The sequence below is a fragment of the Danio rerio genome, chromosome 17 (genome assembly GCF_049306965.1).
Source record: "Danio rerio strain Tuebingen ecotype United States chromosome 17, GRCz12tu, whole genome shotgun sequence".
NCBI lineage: Eukaryota > Metazoa > Chordata > Actinopteri > Cypriniformes > Danionidae > Danio > Danio rerio.
The window spans coordinates 41,560,348-41,579,114 of NC_133192.1; the positions used below are offsets into that span (position 1 = coordinate 41,560,348).

The 18,767-nt window shown below is 33.7% G+C and overlaps 1 protein-coding gene across 2 annotated transcripts in view; it reads left to right on the forward strand.

The window, feature by feature from the left end:
• The first annotated feature begins 9,907 nt into the window (after nt 1-9,907).
• The window catches only part of eprs1 (glutamyl-prolyl-tRNA synthetase 1), a 42,471-nt gene continuing 33,611 nt past the window's right edge, over nt 9,908-18,767 (forward strand). The window contains exons 1-7 of one of the 2 annotated variants that reach the window (XM_009293210.5): nt 9,908-10,048; nt 14,928-15,012; nt 15,624-15,723; nt 16,940-17,096; nt 17,189-17,322; nt 17,560-17,660; nt 17,963-18,089. In XM_009293210.5, the coding sequence (XP_009291485.1) occupies nt 10,006-10,048; nt 14,928-15,012; nt 15,624-15,723; nt 16,940-17,096; nt 17,189-17,322; nt 17,560-17,660; nt 17,963-18,089 (747 nt within the window). In that variant the 5' untranslated portion in view covers nt 9,908-10,005. The remainder of the gene's footprint in view (nt 10,049-14,927; nt 15,013-15,623; nt 15,724-16,939; nt 17,097-17,188; nt 17,323-17,559; nt 17,661-17,962; nt 18,090-18,767) is intronic. The other variant, NM_001288652.1, reaches the window with a different exon arrangement.

Sequence of the window (18,767 nt, forward strand, 5' to 3'; positions counted from 1 at the left end):
TGACATTTCAGCTGCTTAGGAGGTGAAACTATATCCTACTAAAAAACATTTGAGATCATGGGTGAGAAATTGCAAGCTCAGACCTATCTTCGAAATGTGAAGTTTGAATTTGGTTTGGAGCTCTCTATAGCTGACTTTAACCATATGGTTTTACTTCAATTACATAAAAAGGTTTTTTGTAGTTTAGCCATGCTATAACAAATATGTCTATGGTTTTATGAATACACTTTGACTATCAATTCACCAAAAGAAAAAAAAAGTATGCCATAAGCTACTCTAAAAAAAAAGAAGTAAGAACACAAAAGTGCTCTTGTGATAAGTTATAGATTATTTAGGTGTAATATTCTAAATTAGCCTACCCATATTTTTGGAAAACAAAACATGGCTTTTTTAAATACTTACAGGTTCAGTTTGCTGAAGCGCCGTTTCTGTGTGAACAAGTACTGCCAAATCCAGACTTTATGATTAGGACCAACAGCCTTTTAACAAAAAGGCCCACACCGCCATCTGGTGGTCGTGTTTGAGTATTCATGCGTTGTAGCAGAACTGAAACCTGCGTTCAATCTTTCTGAAAATTTTGAAAGTGAACAAGTGCATTAATGTCTTCGACTGACTCTATTATTACCAGATGAGAAAATGACAAAGTGTAGCTGACAAAGCAATTTCTTTCTCCTTTCACATGGACCTCCCCTCTGAATGAGATGACAAGACAATTACGGCCCCAAGATTGATCTTTCAAAAGGCTCTTCACTTCTTCCATAATTACATCCTTGATATGAGGTCTAATGAAGATATTGTCAAGCTTGCAATGTAGTTAACATGTGGGAAAGAAAGAAAGAAGGTCCTCCAACAATTTCTTTTCATGTCTTTGTTTCTTTAGATGCTAAACTGTCTTTCATTCATTAATTTATTCATTTTCCTCTGGCTTAGTCCCTTATTCATCTGGGGTTGCCACAGTGGAATGAACCACCGATACTGTATTTTTGTATAGCCTATATTATTTTTCTGTTAGATGGATCTGCATGTCGTTAGAAACAAAAAACAAGGAAAGTTACTTGAATGACTCTATTAATTCTACTAAAATACTAAATAATCTAAATAAATATTCCCCCTTCCCACCCCAAAAAAAAATTTAAAGGTATTAATTAATTAATCAATATTTTTTCTTGTGTTCTGTAAATGGACAAATGAATAAAAGTGAACAATAAGGCATCTGCCAATGATTCTAGACTCTTTAAAAACACGTTTCAAAATACAATAAGGAAAATACAGAATGCTTTGTATACATTCAAAGGGAGAGTTCAATCAAAGAATTACAATTTTCTGTCATTGTTGGCCTCACCATTTACATGTTTTTAATCATTTGCAAGTTTCTTTCTTCTTTTTAAGACAAAAGAAGATATTTTTAAAATGTCACAAACCTGTAACCATTGGCTTTCATGGTATTTGTTTTCCTACTATGGAAGTCAATTTGAGATTTTTAGCTTCAAAATAGCTTTTCACCAATAGAAACAAAGGGTGGCGCAGTGGCACAATGGGTATCATTGTCACCTCACAGCAAGAAGGTCGCTGGTTCAAGCCTCTGCTGGGTCAGTTAGCATTTTTGTGTGGAGTTTGCATGTTCTCCCTAGGTTCCCGAAAAGAAAAATGAATGAATGAATGAATGAATGAATGAATAATAGAAAGAAACTAAAGAAATTACAACAAATTAAAGTGTGAGTAAATTTCCAGTTTTTGGTGAACTATCCCTTTAAAGAGAAAAACATATTGTCAATGTACGAATATTGCAAAAAAAAAAAAAATACAACCTACAAAATTTCAACTAATTATTATTTTATTTTATTTATTTATTTATTTTATTTCTTGATTTTTGCTTTTTTTCAAGTGAAGTTTATTTATAAACTAATTTTGAGTTTATCACAGCTCTCTCGTATTAGCTATTCATTATCTTCCAATCATATGAGCCCTAAGCTACTATAAATAACCACTGTTTTCAGTCCACTTTATCTCCAATTGGAAGAAACCCCCCTTCCTCCCCATTCTCCTCCTTTATTGTAGAATGGGTGGCACGGCGGCCCAGTGGTTAAAGCACTGTTAGCCCCACAGCAAGAACATTGCTGGCCCTGGTCCCGCCAGGTCGGTAAGCGTTTCTGTGAGGAGTTTATAATCTCCCTGTTTCCACGTGGGTATTCCCCGGATTCTATGATTTTCTCCCACCATTCAAAGATATACAGCATGCATAACAATCAAGCACTTGTCTAGCACACTCTGCGAATGGGAGGGAGCCCCGGGCTCGAGGATCCCTTGAGCTCAGGGCTGTTTACCGGGACAGCATGCCAAATAAGCTTTTGATAGATCATCAGCTAAGTGTGTACTCTTTAATTTATATTGAATATTTTTCTAAAACAAATTTAGGTTTACTAGTTGTGGGAACATTATCGTAAGTTATTTTGATAAATAAGCTCCAGATTTGGCTTCAGTACTGACTAATCTACTGCATGTGCACACATTTAATATTGTGTAGCTTCCCATTAAACCTATTAATTTAAAAGAAAGATTTAAGAGTGGTGTTCTTATATATGCTGAGCACTGTATTAGCAAAATGTCCTTCTTTGAGATTTAATTTAAAATTAAAACTTACATATTTGTCATTTAAAAACATTAATACTGTACAAAAAAGTACCAAAAGCAGCATCATCTACATTTGCAATTATCACAACAGATTATAATTATCATGTTCATGGATTAAGTAAAAAGGAAATAACATTAGACCAAAATATTGTGGATGGTGCACAATTAAAAACAAAAAAAGTTTTAGAAAAAAAGTGCATTTGTTGTCACTGTCCATGAATAAGTTGTAGCTGTCTCACAGCTATTAGCTTCGCATTCATTACACGGCAGTCTTACACAATTCAGAGGGGATTTTTTCCTCTCTACCGCTTCTGTGATTTCACATATGGAATCGTCCAGGAGATTAATAAGCTTACACTGGCTTTATGAGTGAAAATGTCAGCTGCAACTGCAGACCTGACTGAACAAACAAGTCGCATTTCCATATTTCATCAGTCTGTGGTGTAGCCTGCCACGGCATCAGGCATTATTGGTATTTTATGTCTTGCTTTTGAAAAAAATAAATAAATCTGATGCGCGCCTCACTGCCAGTGTCTCATTAGGAGTGAATGCAAATGTGCTTCCAACCTGTTTGAGCTTTGAAGGTGGGAGTATACAGCATGTGCTGGATGGGCTCTAATGACAGCGTAGGAGAGACACTTTCATTGATGAAACTGACTTACCAACTAACATGAACAGCACTTTATGTCTTTATCTCATTAATCTCTGAGAGGAAAACACTGGAAAATAACGACAATTTACCACATAAACACTCCGACAAATCTGCCATGATGGACGGGAGAGGTATATGAGCTGGTCCGAGGAGGTATTGGACTGTCAGGCAGATTAATGACTGTGGATGAAAACAAATCAGGTAGTTGGTATCAGCTGGATAGGGCTTTGGCATTATTGGCATGCTGCTTTCTCTCAGCTGTATACCTAAAATGACTTCATCGTCATTATGTATTTTAAAACCAAACACTGTAGCCTCACAGCAAGAAGGTCGCTGGTTCGAGCCTCGGCTGGGTCAGTTGGCATTTCTGTGTGGAATTTGCAGGTTCTCCCTGCATTCGCTTGGGTTTCCTCCGGGTGCTCTGGTTTCCACCAAAGTCCAAAGATATGCAGGATAGGTGAATTGGGTATTTTTCCATATAGTGTATGAGTGTGAATGAGTGTGTACAACTTTAAATTTGACGTTAACTGTGTTGGGATAGCATGAATAAATTGTCTTACCTCCATTTTTTACAGGGCATGACAATGTTGTTTGTTATTTTGCACATTTATTAACGTGCAATGAATACAAATCTATCAGAGGTATTAACATTAAAAAATTCTGCATAAACTGCTTTTTGACATCTGATTGATGATGTTGTAGTAGTCTGGCTTCATTAGCAAACACTGTTAAAGTCATTAGTTGAGTTTACTTGAGCAAACTGAGGCTGTACTCACACTAGGTGCAGTTGCCTCGAACCGGGCCAAAGCACGCTTGTCCCCCCTCCCGTCTCCCCCGACGGCCCGCGCTCACACCAAAAACGGGCTTCGGCATGCTTACGTCATTGCTGCTGGGCTGTTCAGTGAAAAGCGCTCTTACTCAGCAGCACAGTGGAGATTTCTCTAGTTATATTGTTTCAGTCGTTTGATATGCCGTAAAATATTTCGCCAAACAGTCCTTAGGGATGCGGGGACATGCAGTCAGATATTTCGCCGTACAGATCCGCCACTTTTGGCGCTCATAAACAATCATAAAGCTCTCGTGCTGCAGGAACGAGGAGGTCTGCTGAAGGCGCGCAGCAGTTTGCGTTAATCAACAATAATGATTAATAAATCTATATGAAACAGTCCCTTAAAAGTCACGTCTCGCTTTCAGTTTCAAAGCCCAAGTGAACCACGCTCAGGCACACCTCTTCCAACCGGGAATGTAGTTCAGTCATCTTAAAGATTTTAGTAGATTGAACTCAAACTGAACTTATCCTAATTTCCTAAAAGCTTGCTAACAACAACAGTGGATATGCATTCATTTGGAAACTATTAAAATACAAATACACTGTTCAAAAGGTTTAAGACATGACATAACTGAATTAAGTTACGCTAAAAAGTTCTAAAGATTAAACTAAATTTCTAATTCAACATTTTACATGCAAAAGTAGACTTTTTATAAGATTAATATGCATTGTTTTTAATACAAAAATGAAAGACTTCACTTATAGAACTTTTTTGATGAGGTCAGGCACTTAATTACCTTTTAAACAAATCCATGTCCACAGCCATATCACCTACAGCCCAAGACTGGTTTCTCACGGCAGCTATAGCAGGGTTGATCCTGGTCAGTACCTGGATGGGAGACCACATGGGAAGTGGTGTTAGTGAGACCAGTAGGGTGTGTGTGAGTCCTAATGCCCCAGTAAAGTGAAGGGGACACCATACTGTCAGTGAGCATCGTCTTTCTGATGAGACGTTAAACTGAGGCCATTAAATATCCCATGGCCCTTCTTGTAAAGAGTAGGGGTGTAACCCTGGTGTCCTAACCAAATTCCCTCCATCGGCCCTTACCGATCATGGCCTCCCAATCTTTTCCATCCACTGAATTGGCTCTATCGCTGTCTCCTCACTCCAACAGTAGATAGTATGTGATGAGCCCACTGGTGTCGTCCTGTGGCTGCTGTCACATCATCCATGGATGTAATATAAATATAGACACTACAAACAGGGTGTGAATCACAGGGTTTTTTTGGGAGTGAATGACCCCCAGCACTTGATTAGACTTTGTATTTGGAAGATTGTTTTCTCGTAAAAATCGTGTTTGGATCTAGATTTAGCCGGAAATAAAGTCAAATTAGACAAATAGTTTGTATAGCTCGGAGAATACTGTTGCTCAGAATAAACTAATATCCGTCAAAATGCTGAAAACTTTAATAAGGTTTATTAATAAATAAGACGTAACTAAAAATAAATACACAAATGACAGAAGCATGTACTACACATGCTCGAAACAGTTGACTCCACTGATCGTCAATGTATAATTCGCACACTGATTATAAAGACAATACAACAAAAGTTGAGGTGCTGGAATCAATGTGCAGTTGTGCACGTGCATCTTTTTGTTCTCTCTCACACTTCGGGAACTCACAGGATATTCCTTTTAAATACTATAGTGAAAATGAGCCAAGGACAAGTTTACTTTGGGAAAACATGTAGAGTCAAAGAGCTCTCTATGGTGCATTAAATCTATAACTTCATTCATGATGCAACTGAAGGGGTTTCCTGGGAACCTGCATTTGTCTGTGCCTTTACACAAAACATATATCTGCAAAACCTATTTCATACTTCAATATATTTATTTATAAAACATATGGAGTTTTTATTTCTTATATGTTTTACTCATTTTTATATATGTTTTATTTATTTATTATGTTTTATTTATTATGTTTGATTATTTATTTTATGTTTTATTATATGTTTTATTTATTTATTAATTATTAATTTTTATGTTTTATTTAATTGCAAAAAAATAATATAAATGCAAATAAGGAAAATGTATTATTACAGAAAGCCTAAACAAGGAACTACAAATAAAATGTCTTAAGCACTTAAGCTTGAACACAATTATTTTCATTTATTTTACGCTTTGCGTATAATGATAAATCCGATGTTTATGAGCCTACAGTATGCTGTTAAAATTTTATTTCAATTACCATCTATTTAAATTGCATTTATTTTTTTGTCCTCTCCCAATTAAAGCTTTTTTTCCCAATTCATCTTGATTTCTATAGCACTTTTACGATGTAGATTGTGTCAAAGCAGCTTAACATAGATAGTTAAAGTAAATTGAAACTGCTTCAGTCTAGTTTTCAGAGTTGAACTTCAGTCCAGTTCAGTTTTGTTTTCTTTGAGCAAACTCTAAATAGCATCTTAAGACTCATGACGGGGAAATATAGAGCAACAGTTTGCATGAACTTAATCATTATATTATAGCTGCTACAATACTCCAAGTAAGTGGTTCTCAAACTTTTTTCATCAAGTACCACCTCAGAAAAAAAATGTCACTCCAAGTACCACCAAAATGAGCAGTATTGAAATACAGTTGGGTAGTAGGTCCAGTAAAGCAGCTACAACTCTGCACAGTTAAAAAAAAACGTGGCAGATTACCTCAGAAATATAGACTTTACGTCATATATGGCATATTATATACATCATTTTTGATAAATTTAGAAATATATGTAGCATGTACATGACATTTCAGTCCTCCGTATACCAATAGAAGGAAGCCCGCTTACCACTAGTGGTACTCGTACCACAGTTTGAGAACCACTGCTCTACGTTATAATCTTTTAGGATTCAACCAATCTTTCTTTAGAAATTATCTTATGTTGAAATTGTTGTATTTTATTGATTCATATTTTTGATTATATCATGATTTTTTTTTTTTGTAAAATAATAAATGTCATCTTTAATGACCTTTCACAACATGCCTTTTGTAAGATGAGTCCTACTTGAATTTGTAATTGAACCAACAAAACAGCTGGCTTTGGAATACCAATTACAAAGTAACTGAAAATGTGTGAATGGAGATTCAAAATATAGTGCAATTTGCAAAACACTAGAATAATGAATAATATTTTACATTTGATAAAATGGTAAAGTAAATCTGCAGAAAGCCTGAGACTAAACAGTGAAAGTGAAACTCTCACCAGGGTTTTAGTGAGCAATCAAATGACTGGTGTATCTGAATACCGTACAATAATGTCACTCACTAGATCAGAGATGTCCAAACTATGGCCTGCTGGCCAAAGTTGGCCCATGATAACCTTTGATTTGGCCCACCTTCCTATCTGAGAAGAGATAGAGAATGAATGGTGTTTTTAAATATAGATTTACAGTAACAGATTAGCATGTTGTTCCTATTATTGTTGAAGCTAACTGAAATTAAATGTTGTAAATGAAAAAGATGTTTTGTTTTTATGTAAATACTGTCACTTGACAGATGCACAAAGCATCAGCAAAATTACTAGTGTACGCAGCATTAACTCCACAGTGTTAACCTGAATCATTTGTTTTCATTGTAGTAAATTATAAGATTTAAAAATATACAATGCATTAGGTAATATGATTAAAGTAACTTTTGCTATTTATTTTTATACATTCTAAAATAAAAAGGGACTAAGCTAAAAAGAAAATGAATAAATGAATGAATTATGAAATAAATTGGAAAATATCCCATGGCAACTTTAATGAAACACAGGTTTGCTATATTTACCCTCAGCCAACAAACCCTCAATCAAGTTTGCTTTTTGGGTCTTCATAAGAAAATGTTTGGGCACCACTGCACTAGATTAAGCTACACACATTTATTAAGACAGAAAAAGTAGTTACTATAAAATTATCCCCTGAAAAAAGGCTAAATTCATGTAGGCCTTTAGATAAGCTGAAGTAGATGAATTTTCAAGGCTTTAGTGCCTCCTTTTGGCAGCAAGTATGGATTTTGTTTAAATTTGACGTGTGTGTAGCCTATATACCATAGACAGTATATATATATATATATATATATATATATATATATATATATATATATATATATATATATATATATATATATATATATATATATATGTGTGTGTGTGTGTGTGTGTGTGTGTGTGTGTGTGTGTGTGTGTGTGTGTGTGTGTGTGTGTGTGTGTGTGTGTGTAAATAATACTAAAATAAGATAATAAAAAACAGGGTATAGAGTTAAAACTATCAAATTAAATAATAATTTCAAAGTCCTTATAGCATTTAACATTTTTGTTTACACTGTAAACATGTTGTAAACATGTTGTATAGTAGTAATTAAACAATTTAAGTCACAAATAAAATTCTAAAAATTATGTAATGATGGAGAAAATTTACATTTGTGAATATAATATTTACCCAATAAAATAGATCAATTCTATATTATGTTTTTTATAAGAAAAATAACTAATTATATCACACATGGAAAAATCAATGTTAAACTTACATTTTGATGTTTAAAAAGATGGATAAATCAGACCAAAACACTTTAACACGTGGGCATTAGACAAAAAGATCATCAATTGATTTAATACTTGAGTTAGAAGACACAATTTGAATTAGGATTACCAAATTTAGATATAATCTCGTTTGTGGGGTAGATATGTAACACTTTTAAATGTAATTCTTTAACTTGGTTATAAGAACACAAAATTTGTAAGGTAAGAGCCAAGTTTTTTTTCAATTAATTTTATCTATCAGAAAATTCCAAATAAATTTCCCCTCTGAGTGATTTATTTTTTTTTAACTGAATCACATTTCCTAAGTTTTTATTAATACATTTTAGGTCTTAAATTATGGAGGACAAAACCTGCAAAAGCAATAAATAATTAAATATGCAAATAAACAAATCAATGAATAAACAAATCCACAAATTCCTGCATTAATAAAAAAAATTAATTAATACGCAGATATATATGTAAAACTCACAAATTTCTGCATTAATAAATATATAAACAATTAATAGTGTGGGCAGATAAATAATTAAATTAACTGCAAGCATGTAGTGGGAATAAGAAAATGCTGAACTGAAAATAGATTTTTCTGCCCCCCTTTCAAGTTTTTTTTTTTCTTACGTATTTCATATTTACTTTTCCTCAGCTTACCATGCTATTGAGAGGCTGTCTATTAACTAGTTATCCATTTATTTGTTTATATGCGTATTTATTTATTTATTGTTTTTGCAGGTTTCTTCCTCAATAGTAAATGCATTTGTCAGCTAAACTTCAACGTTTTTTACGTTATACACAAATATACAAGAAAGAAAGAAAGAAAGAAAGAAAGAAAGAAAGAAAGAAAGAAAGAAAGAAAGAAAGAAAGAAAGAAAGAAAGAAAGAAAGAAAGAAAAACTGAAATTTACAATGTTGCAAAAAAAAGTCAGACAATTTAAGTTTAGAGATATGTTGTTGACAGAATCATAACTGGCATGAAACCATATCCACCTTAAAATTAGAATTCCTGTCAGAAATGTAAACAAATGAAAGCGCCAGTAACATTCAGTACGTGTTTCGCCCGTAGGTTTCGCCCCATCTTTTATGGATTCGCCATATAATTCAAGCGAAGGGTGACGGGGTAATCTTGTACAAGACGTTACTCTCAAAAAGTAGACTTAATTACTTCACTTTATACTTCACTTTATACTTGCCAGTTTATTTCAAATGATGCATATCATGATACATATCAAAACGAAACTTTGCGGAACCATTGTTTCGGGGTGTAGTGTTTACTCGGTTCATTCTAGTGCTGCGCTCCCACACCACAGCAGGCGGCGCTGAGCAGCTTTGTGGCTCGTGAAGTAGTTTGGTGCTGGACGTGTGACAGGGCTATTTCAAACAGACCAGGAGCAACGACATGGCACTAAACTTGACTTTCAACAGCAGCAACCCTCCTCTAGGTAAGCACAGAAGCAAAGTGTGGCTTATAATTTAAAATACCTTTCATTTAGCAGCAGATCTTGCGCGTCGGCTCAATGATCTGACACGCAGAACATCCTCGTGCCATCGTGGCACAATCTTAAATTATCTCTATTCTTTTCCCACGGTTTATTCTGCGTTCGTCTTATATATCAAATTCGGGAATGTTGTTAACGTTACAATGTAGTACTAGGTTGTTTCTGCTTCCGCAATAGTGATCTATAAATAAAATTGTGCACGTTTTCAATATTTTGAGGGGGGTTTGAAGGTTTTAATCACATGCAATGCAAAATGAATTAGGCTATCTTTGTTTTTGTGGTTTATCTTTATATTTGAATTACTCCACTTTATGTTTATAATATAAAGATGCTGTTATTGAAGCTGAAAAAAATTAATTGTTGTTAAGATGAAATGAATGGCGCCATCCAGCGCTGGAAAAGCGTGTGACCGGCTGATGCAAGTCTTTTGAAAGAGCTCAATCTGTTTACTTCACAGCTGTCTTAGAGAATCAGGACTGTGCAACTCTTTTTGTCAGAAAAGGTTTTTTGTGTATTAGGTTGACATCAGCTGAACTGACTGATTTAAGTATTGCAAAATGTTCAATACCTCTGAATGAGAAGTGAGGTAAAGTTGGCTTTATATTACCACTTTAAGAGTTTCTTCTTAATAATATAGTTTCAGAAATTAATTCTTCGCAAATTCTAAATAGAAACAAAAAACATATTAGCAGCCAATGACTATCAAAGTACAACACAGTTCACAGTCAATTAAATAGTGTTAACGTAAATGTTAAGTCATGCGTGCTATTTCAAAGCGAATTTGCTCTGGTGGCGTGGTGAACAAAATAAGGACTGTATCACAGGTTGTCAGTGTCCAGAAATGAACGAATGTGTGAATTAGGCATGGGCCGGTATAAGATTCTGGCAGTTTGATAAACTTGAATAAAAATATCACGATTTTTCAGTATTGTGATTACGGCTCTAAAATATTTTCTTTTTAAATGTCTGGATAAAAAAAAAAAAAAAAAAAAAACTAAAACTTTTTTCACCTTTTGAACACAAAATATTTTATTTTAAGAAACATTCATAATATTTTGGATCAGTAAACATGTCAGACTAAATGAATCATTGACTTCTGCTGTCTTCATTTGTTTCAAAAACAGATTTAAAACGACATGTTTTCTGCTGGAGATACTGTTGTCATAAAAAACAAACAAACAAGCAAACAAAAAATGAAATAAAAAAACTTGCACATACCTTAGGAACAGTATTGATGAAAATGTTGACAGTTTTAAAACCTTGAGTTTTCCAAAGTACGGTATACCTTGAAAACGGCCAACTCGACCCCACGTGTGGTTTGATGTAGTGACGAGTTGCAGTCAATGAAAAAGCATATCAGCATGAGCTGAATGGCCGTGTGCTCATGAGCTCAACAGAAACGTCTGTAATTAACCAGAATGAGCATCGATGCACTTCCTTTTTTTCTGCGCTAACACGAGAGTAGGCTGTATTAAGACTGGAACTAGAATTCGGTATCTTATAAAAGTACCATACTGGTCATTCTGACCGTTCTCATATAAGATGTCATATTGTCACATCATATTTACATTCAAAACTTCTATTGAGATATTAAAATTAATCGTTGAATGTCTGTCATCGTATTTTACGACACATTACCCTAAGAATATTATCTTTTTTGGTAATACAGTCCATAAGAAACTAGAACATGCAAAGGTCTGTGCCTTGCTGTCATTTCCACTTTTATACAGGAGCTATTCGTTTCACAGAATATGCTGTTTTGAAAGATATATCTGAAGTAAATTTCTGTTTTTGCTATCAGAAAGTTATGTTTATGTTAGCAGGAAGTTGCTGGGCATATTTAAAGTCACAGCGAACAGTAGCAGACTTGCATGCAGTCATTTTTACTAATATGGTAATTAAGGGCAGAAATGCTCAGTTCTTTACTGTTTTGTAATTTAAAAAAAAGATAAAAATAAATACACAGATATTTAGAAAATGTCAAGGTGTTATAGATGTGTTAGTTTTATTTCAAAGAGTTATTAAATTACAAAACATAATTACTCTCTGACTGCCTCAGTAGTTCAAGTGTTAAAGCCACATCCCTCCACTTGAACCTTGCAAGTGATTGATCCGCTGACGTATCAGCTCATTGACAATGTTTTTAAATGCTCATTTGAAAGCTTGACAAGCTGTCAGTGATGTCATCAGCACACAAGCAGCCAATAGTGTTCAGCTCTTTCTGACGACTCCTCCCTCAGAATATCATTGGCTGTGGTTTGGTTGCTTGACTGAGCTGCTGGTGAACTAGTTGTTGTCAGATCATGTAGTGTGTGACCCTCCTCTTGTGGATTATTTACGTAGTGTCATGTAGTGTGAACACCACAGCGATTAAAAGACACAAAATCTAGTCATGTAGTGTAAATGGCACATCGATCTGCTGATGTTTGAAGTCATGTAGTGTGAACTAGGCTTTGGACAGGCTAATGCGACTCATTTGTGTTTTGACCCCACGTTCTTGTATCAATAAAGTTTTTTAACTTTTATAAACACTTGTAATGTATTGAGCCACTAAACATTGTTTTTATGACGTTTTTCTACATGAGACAAATGTGAATTACTTACAAACACTTTAAATAAAGGCTATTTATGAAATCCAGGCATAACACTGTATGACGATGTTTCAGATTACTGTTCTAGAGCCTACAGCTAATCAATCTTTCAGATTCTACAGTGCATTCAAGTTCTAAAGAAAAATATGAATGATAAATTATCTTAAAACAAATACATTTATAGATATGGTTTAAGTATGTAATTTCACTCACCTGGGAAATGGGGGCCACATGAATGATTTGTCAGCACAAATTAAGTGCACACAGCATGCCATATCATTTGATAATTGTAAGAAATAATTCCAAACAGCGACTGACTGTGTAACGCCACATAAAACAAAACAAAAATATGATGTATATGCAGAGCTCAGCTAGTTATAAAAAATTCAGCCTCCTTACAGTTGTCATGAAGGGTAATATTAGCTATATGAACCAAAATCGTTCTTTGTTCCAGGCTGTCAACACCTTTTTTTCTGCTGTAAAGTTGGCCATTTTAACAGTGGGCTCAGTAAAAAAAAAAAAGTTCTATCATTGAGCCAGGACTAGCAGAATTACGATGAATTGCAGTTTCAGCTTCTTCCGTATTTGCTTCAGGAGGGAGAGCGGGAGGTTGCCGCTTGGGGAAAATGAATAAAGGTTGATCGAAATAAGTCTGACTGTCACCCCTCCCTGCAGCCTGTAGCATTATGACGTACTGAATCAGGTTCAACATGTAGTGCACGCGCGTTGTTGCTAGAAACAAGAATTTTTTATATTATTTCTTAAATTACCCATTGCGTTGTTTGTTATTAGTATGTACACCAACCCAGCCCCAAATCCAAACGTCACATGACTATGGGTGTTGCAATGACCTCTACATATTTTACCTAGTCCACTCCATCATAGTGCTACAGACTGCAGCAAGAACATCTTCAATTTTTTTCTCACAATTCACACTCACACTCTCTTTATTTTTCACATGTTTGATCTCGCAGGTCTGAATTTACATCTTCTGATTTTTTTTTTTTTGTTTTCTAAAAAATGTAAGGTAATGTCTGTCAGAATATTTTCCCGAATATTTTATCAGTTTTCCAGATGCTTTCGCTATTCACAAAGTTCACCTCTTGAATTTCTCACTCTTTCTTTGTTGCAGGAAATAAATAAGCTCAGAATGGAATTGTTTGATACCAAATCACAGTTCTAAGAGAAAAAAAAAACACGATTAAAAGATGTAACCTGCAGTTGTTAGAACTCACAGTTTTATTTTATTAGCTTTTCTGCAGAAAGCAAAAAATTCCATGTCATCCATGAAAATGAAAGAGAAGACAGTAAACAACATGTCTCTACAAGAGAAAATCCACCACACTTTTTTGCCATACATGTATATAATAATTTACTTCTATGCATTTGAAAGACAAAAAAAAAAAAGGAATTTTATGAAGGCTAGTGATGTGCTCTACTGTTAAGCTACAGGTTGTTTCTGAGAGACTGAATTTGATAATCTGCATAAGTAATTTGCAAAGTAAAGCAGGACAGAATCTAGATGGACTGGTTTGTTTAGGTTGTTTTCCATGATAGCTAATCTCATAATAATACAACCTTACAATTAAAGTGCATCTGTTTTGATGGTTAACTTTTTTATCTTTTTTTTCTTTTTTTTTACTGCTCTCACAACCTCACCCTGCATTCACAATTTAAATATCTATGTACACGATAGATCAGTTAGCTTTTAGTTTTTTTTTTTTTTTTTTTTTTTTTTTTTTTTTTTTTTTGTTTCTGAAGTGTTGAACAAAATAAAGAAAAAGTTGCAGTTGAAAAAAACTGTTTTATTGTTTTCCGAGTTTAAAAGTATACATAAATAAAAGATTCTAACAATTCAATAAATACAATTGTAACTAAGATACAAACTGTACAATTTCTTATGCCTGAATGCTTTTAAAATCACATGCAAATGATTCATTATATTACAGGTTTAGCATTGCAAATCATCTTATGTGATTTGTGAATGATCATATTGCAATATCGATGCTGAAACAATATATTGTGCAGCAGCCCCAAAGATTTTTTTTTTATTTTAGTTTTTTTTTTTTTAATGTATGCATAAAGCAATATTAAGTTATTTTTAAATGCATTAACAAATGTAGGATATGTAATTTGCATCTTAGAGTTGTTTACATGGCTATGCATAAAGCAAGTGGAGAATTATAGCAGATTCTCATATTATTATTTTTTTTATTTGCCTCTACCTGTAGGGGCGTTGTTGACTGCTGAACATGTGAAAGGCAGCGTCAATCTCTCTGTGGAGGAGGGCAAAGACACCATGCTCCATGTCTCTGAGTGAGTATTTGGCCCGTATCACTGTAAAAGTATGCATAATATAGTAATGTTATATATTGTTTTAATAAGTACTGTATATTTAGGAGGCATTCAGCGATTTAACAAGATACACACAAGAAGTTGAGATTAGAAGTTACACAAGAAGTGCTTATTATATAAGGCAACCGTTAGTGCTCAAAAAATTAAGTGCTAGAGTAAGAAGTTTAAGTAAAGTGTCCGGTGCATATAGAGAGAAGAGTGTTTCTACAGGTGGTTTGTCAAGCCCACTCACCTTTGTAATGAACATTTCATAAATGCAGAATGATAAAAAAAAAAAATAAAAAAAAAAAAAAATATATATATATATATATATATATATATATATATATAAACAGAATACTGCACTGGAATATATAGACACTGGATTATAGGTTAACACTTTTTTTGTGTTCATGTTACATTATGTATAAATTAATAAGGACAATGAACTATGCATAAATACATGCAACTCACCTCAGAAAATAAAATTTAACCTCTAATATGGTGATCAAACTTTTTTAATGTAAAAAAAACAAAAAAACGTTGTATACTAATTTTTCTGTCATAATTTCCTCTCGTTTGTTTTCTTTCAGTCAGGTTCAGTTTAGCGACGTGAACTCCATCACTCGATATCTTGCCCGAGTGGCTCCAGCATTGGGACTCTATGGCTCTAATATGATGGAGCAAACTGAGGTCAGAGTTTTGGAAATCATATACTATACTAATCATATATACATATGTATAAAATCGAATATTTCAATAATTATTTATAATTAATAATATATTTTTAATTTATATATTCAATATTTATCATCATATATATTTTTAGATAAATAGTTAAAATAGTTGATAATCAAAATAGTTGATAGTTAAATGGTACTTTTCTGTGTTTTTGTGCAGGTACCTTAGTTGATTTAGGCCTGCAAGACACCAAAACCAATGGTAGATGTCTGCTAGTCCCTGTCTTAATGAATCATTCATTAGGTCATTATTTCATTTAAAAGCGGACTCATTCAGGACCTGCAATGTTGCACTAAGATGCACAAATGTGTTACTCGGGCTGTGCTTCAGAATGATTTTCAAATACAAAACAGGAAAAAAACTAAAACATGTACCTCACTCATTATCTTCTTTATGAACAATAGTAGAAAATCAGTATTGCATTTATGATTTAGATAAATAAGCATTATTGCTTATGTGTTATTACCTTTATAATGACAAAAAAGTTTTTTTTATAGCGGCATTTTAAATGCAGTAAGTAATGTTTTGTGCATAAATATTGCATACTACACCTGTTCCACAATACTTACAGTTAAACTCAGAATTATTAAACCTCCTGAATTATTTGCCCCCCTGTTTATTTTCCCCCAATATGTGTTTAATGGAGAGAAGATTTTTTTTAGCACATTTCTAAACCTAATAGTTTTAGTTACTCATTTCTAACAACTGAATTATTTTATCTTTAGCATGATGACAGTAAATTTATATTTTACTAGATATTTTCCAGAACACTTCTATGCAGCTTAAAGTGGCATTTAAAGGCTTAACTAGATTAGTTAGGTTAACTAGGCAGGAAAGGGTAATTAGTCAAGTCATTATATAACTATTGATTATTTTGTAGACTATAAAAAAATTGCTTAAAGGGGCTAATAACTTTGACCTTATATGTTTAAAAAAATAAAAATAAAAAACTGCTTTTGTTCAAGCCGAAATAAAACAAATAAGACTTTCTCCTGAAGAAAAATATTATCGGACATACTATAAAAATTTCCTTGCTCTGTTAAACATCATTTGGGAAATATTTTTTTCTAAAATCAAGGGGGGTTTAATAATTCTGATTTCAGCTGTAAATATATTCTTTTTTGTCTTATTGGTTAAAGGTTTAATGTTTTTGTTCTGTCATTTGAAGGTTGATCACTGGCTGGAGTTCAGTGCCCGTCGTCTCTGTGGTCAGTCGGATCTCTCTTCTGCTCTGGCTGATCTGGATAAAGCTCTGGCTTTGAGAACTTTCCTGGTTGGTCGCAGTGTGACTTTGGCTGACCTCTGCATCTGGGCTGCTCTCAAAGGTCAGTCATTAGCTGAAATGCCCATTAGACCATCATATATGGATATTTATGCACTAAAAGAAGATGACTTAACATGTAATGACTCTCAAAAGGAAATGGCGAGTCACAGGCCAAGCCAAGCTCCCACCCACATCTGTGCCGCTGGTTTTCATTCCTGAGTTCTCAAGTGCCATTCAGTTCTGTGGGCAGTAAATGGGCCAGCAAGGTATCCGCCAGCAAAGCTGCTGTAAGTTTATCATCCAATGTGCCAGTTCAGTAAAATACCAATAGCTTTCTTATAGACTGTTGAAGTTTTATATGTTCTTTTGAAGATTTTTTAAAAAGGTATTATATTTACAGCCTTTCAGTACCAATTTGCACACTGTAATGTTAATGACGTTGTTCATTTGCATATTTTTTAGTACCTTTAAAAGACAGTTGAAGTGCATTAAAATTCTTTTTATGTTCCAAATTTTGTTTTTAGTCTGTGGAGAAAGATAAAAAGCAGGATTTGGGAAAGTTTGTGGAGCTCCCTGGTGCTGAGATGGGCAAAGTAGTGGTGCGCTTTCCTCCTGAGGCTAGTGGGTAGGTGGCATTTCTGTACTGATTGTAAGCTAAAATAGCTATTGTCTGTTTAATAAATGAACATTACATGAAATAAAACATTTAACTGATGTGAAATATTGCACACTTCAGTTGTTATGTATTTTGTTTCACAAAGATTAAGCAAAACTTTTAAATAAAGCTTTGAAATTACAAAAAAAAAAAAAATAAGGGATTTCTTTTTCTTTACATAATTTTTTTTTGCTCTTTATCATTTCTAGATTTCACTAGTTTCCAATGGTAGAGTTGATGTTTGCATGCCATTTATTTTTCCATCTCCTCAGATACCTGCACATTGGTCATGCCAAGGCAGCTCTACTCAACCAGCATTATCAGGTCACTTTCAAGGGCAAGCTGATCATGCGTTTTGATGACACCAACCCCGAGAAGGAGAAAGAGGACTTTGAGAAAGTATGACCTTTCATACAGACTTTCAAAAAAAAATTTGACCAGAAATGAAACCAGCTTCTCCCAAACGATTATAAGACAACAAAGAAAAATCATCATTGTGGGGAATTTTTTTTACTTGCATTTGAACAAGACTAAGACTAAATTTGCCAGTGGTGTGAATAATTTCAGGCTTGATTGTATATTACTGTAGAAAAAAATGTAGAGGGCTCTTGAATTCTTTGTATCTACAATTTAAAGTTATGTGTTTGAGTTAAACTTCCAAATTCCAAATCTTGAACATAAAAGGTTCTCATTTAAAGCATAAAAATATGATTGATCAAAATGACAAAAAAAGATGCCATGTTTCCAGACATGCTTATATTCATTTGTAGACGATACGGTACCATTTTTTTATACGTCTAAAGAGTTGATAACAAATCAGAATGTATATTTTCTCCAATTGTTATTTTCTGTAAAAAATGCTGTCCAATATTTCAATCTGAATCCTGGATGAGGTGTAATCAGACCCTTATAAAAGAAAACATGTCAACATTTTAATAGAAAGGCATTTCACCAAATGAAAGCAAACTGCACATTTGAAGGCAAAATGAAATTTTAATTTTATAATTTTTTTAGAATAATTGTATTATTTTTTTGGACATTTTTCCCAAGCGCTGGATAATTTTTCACAATTTGTCA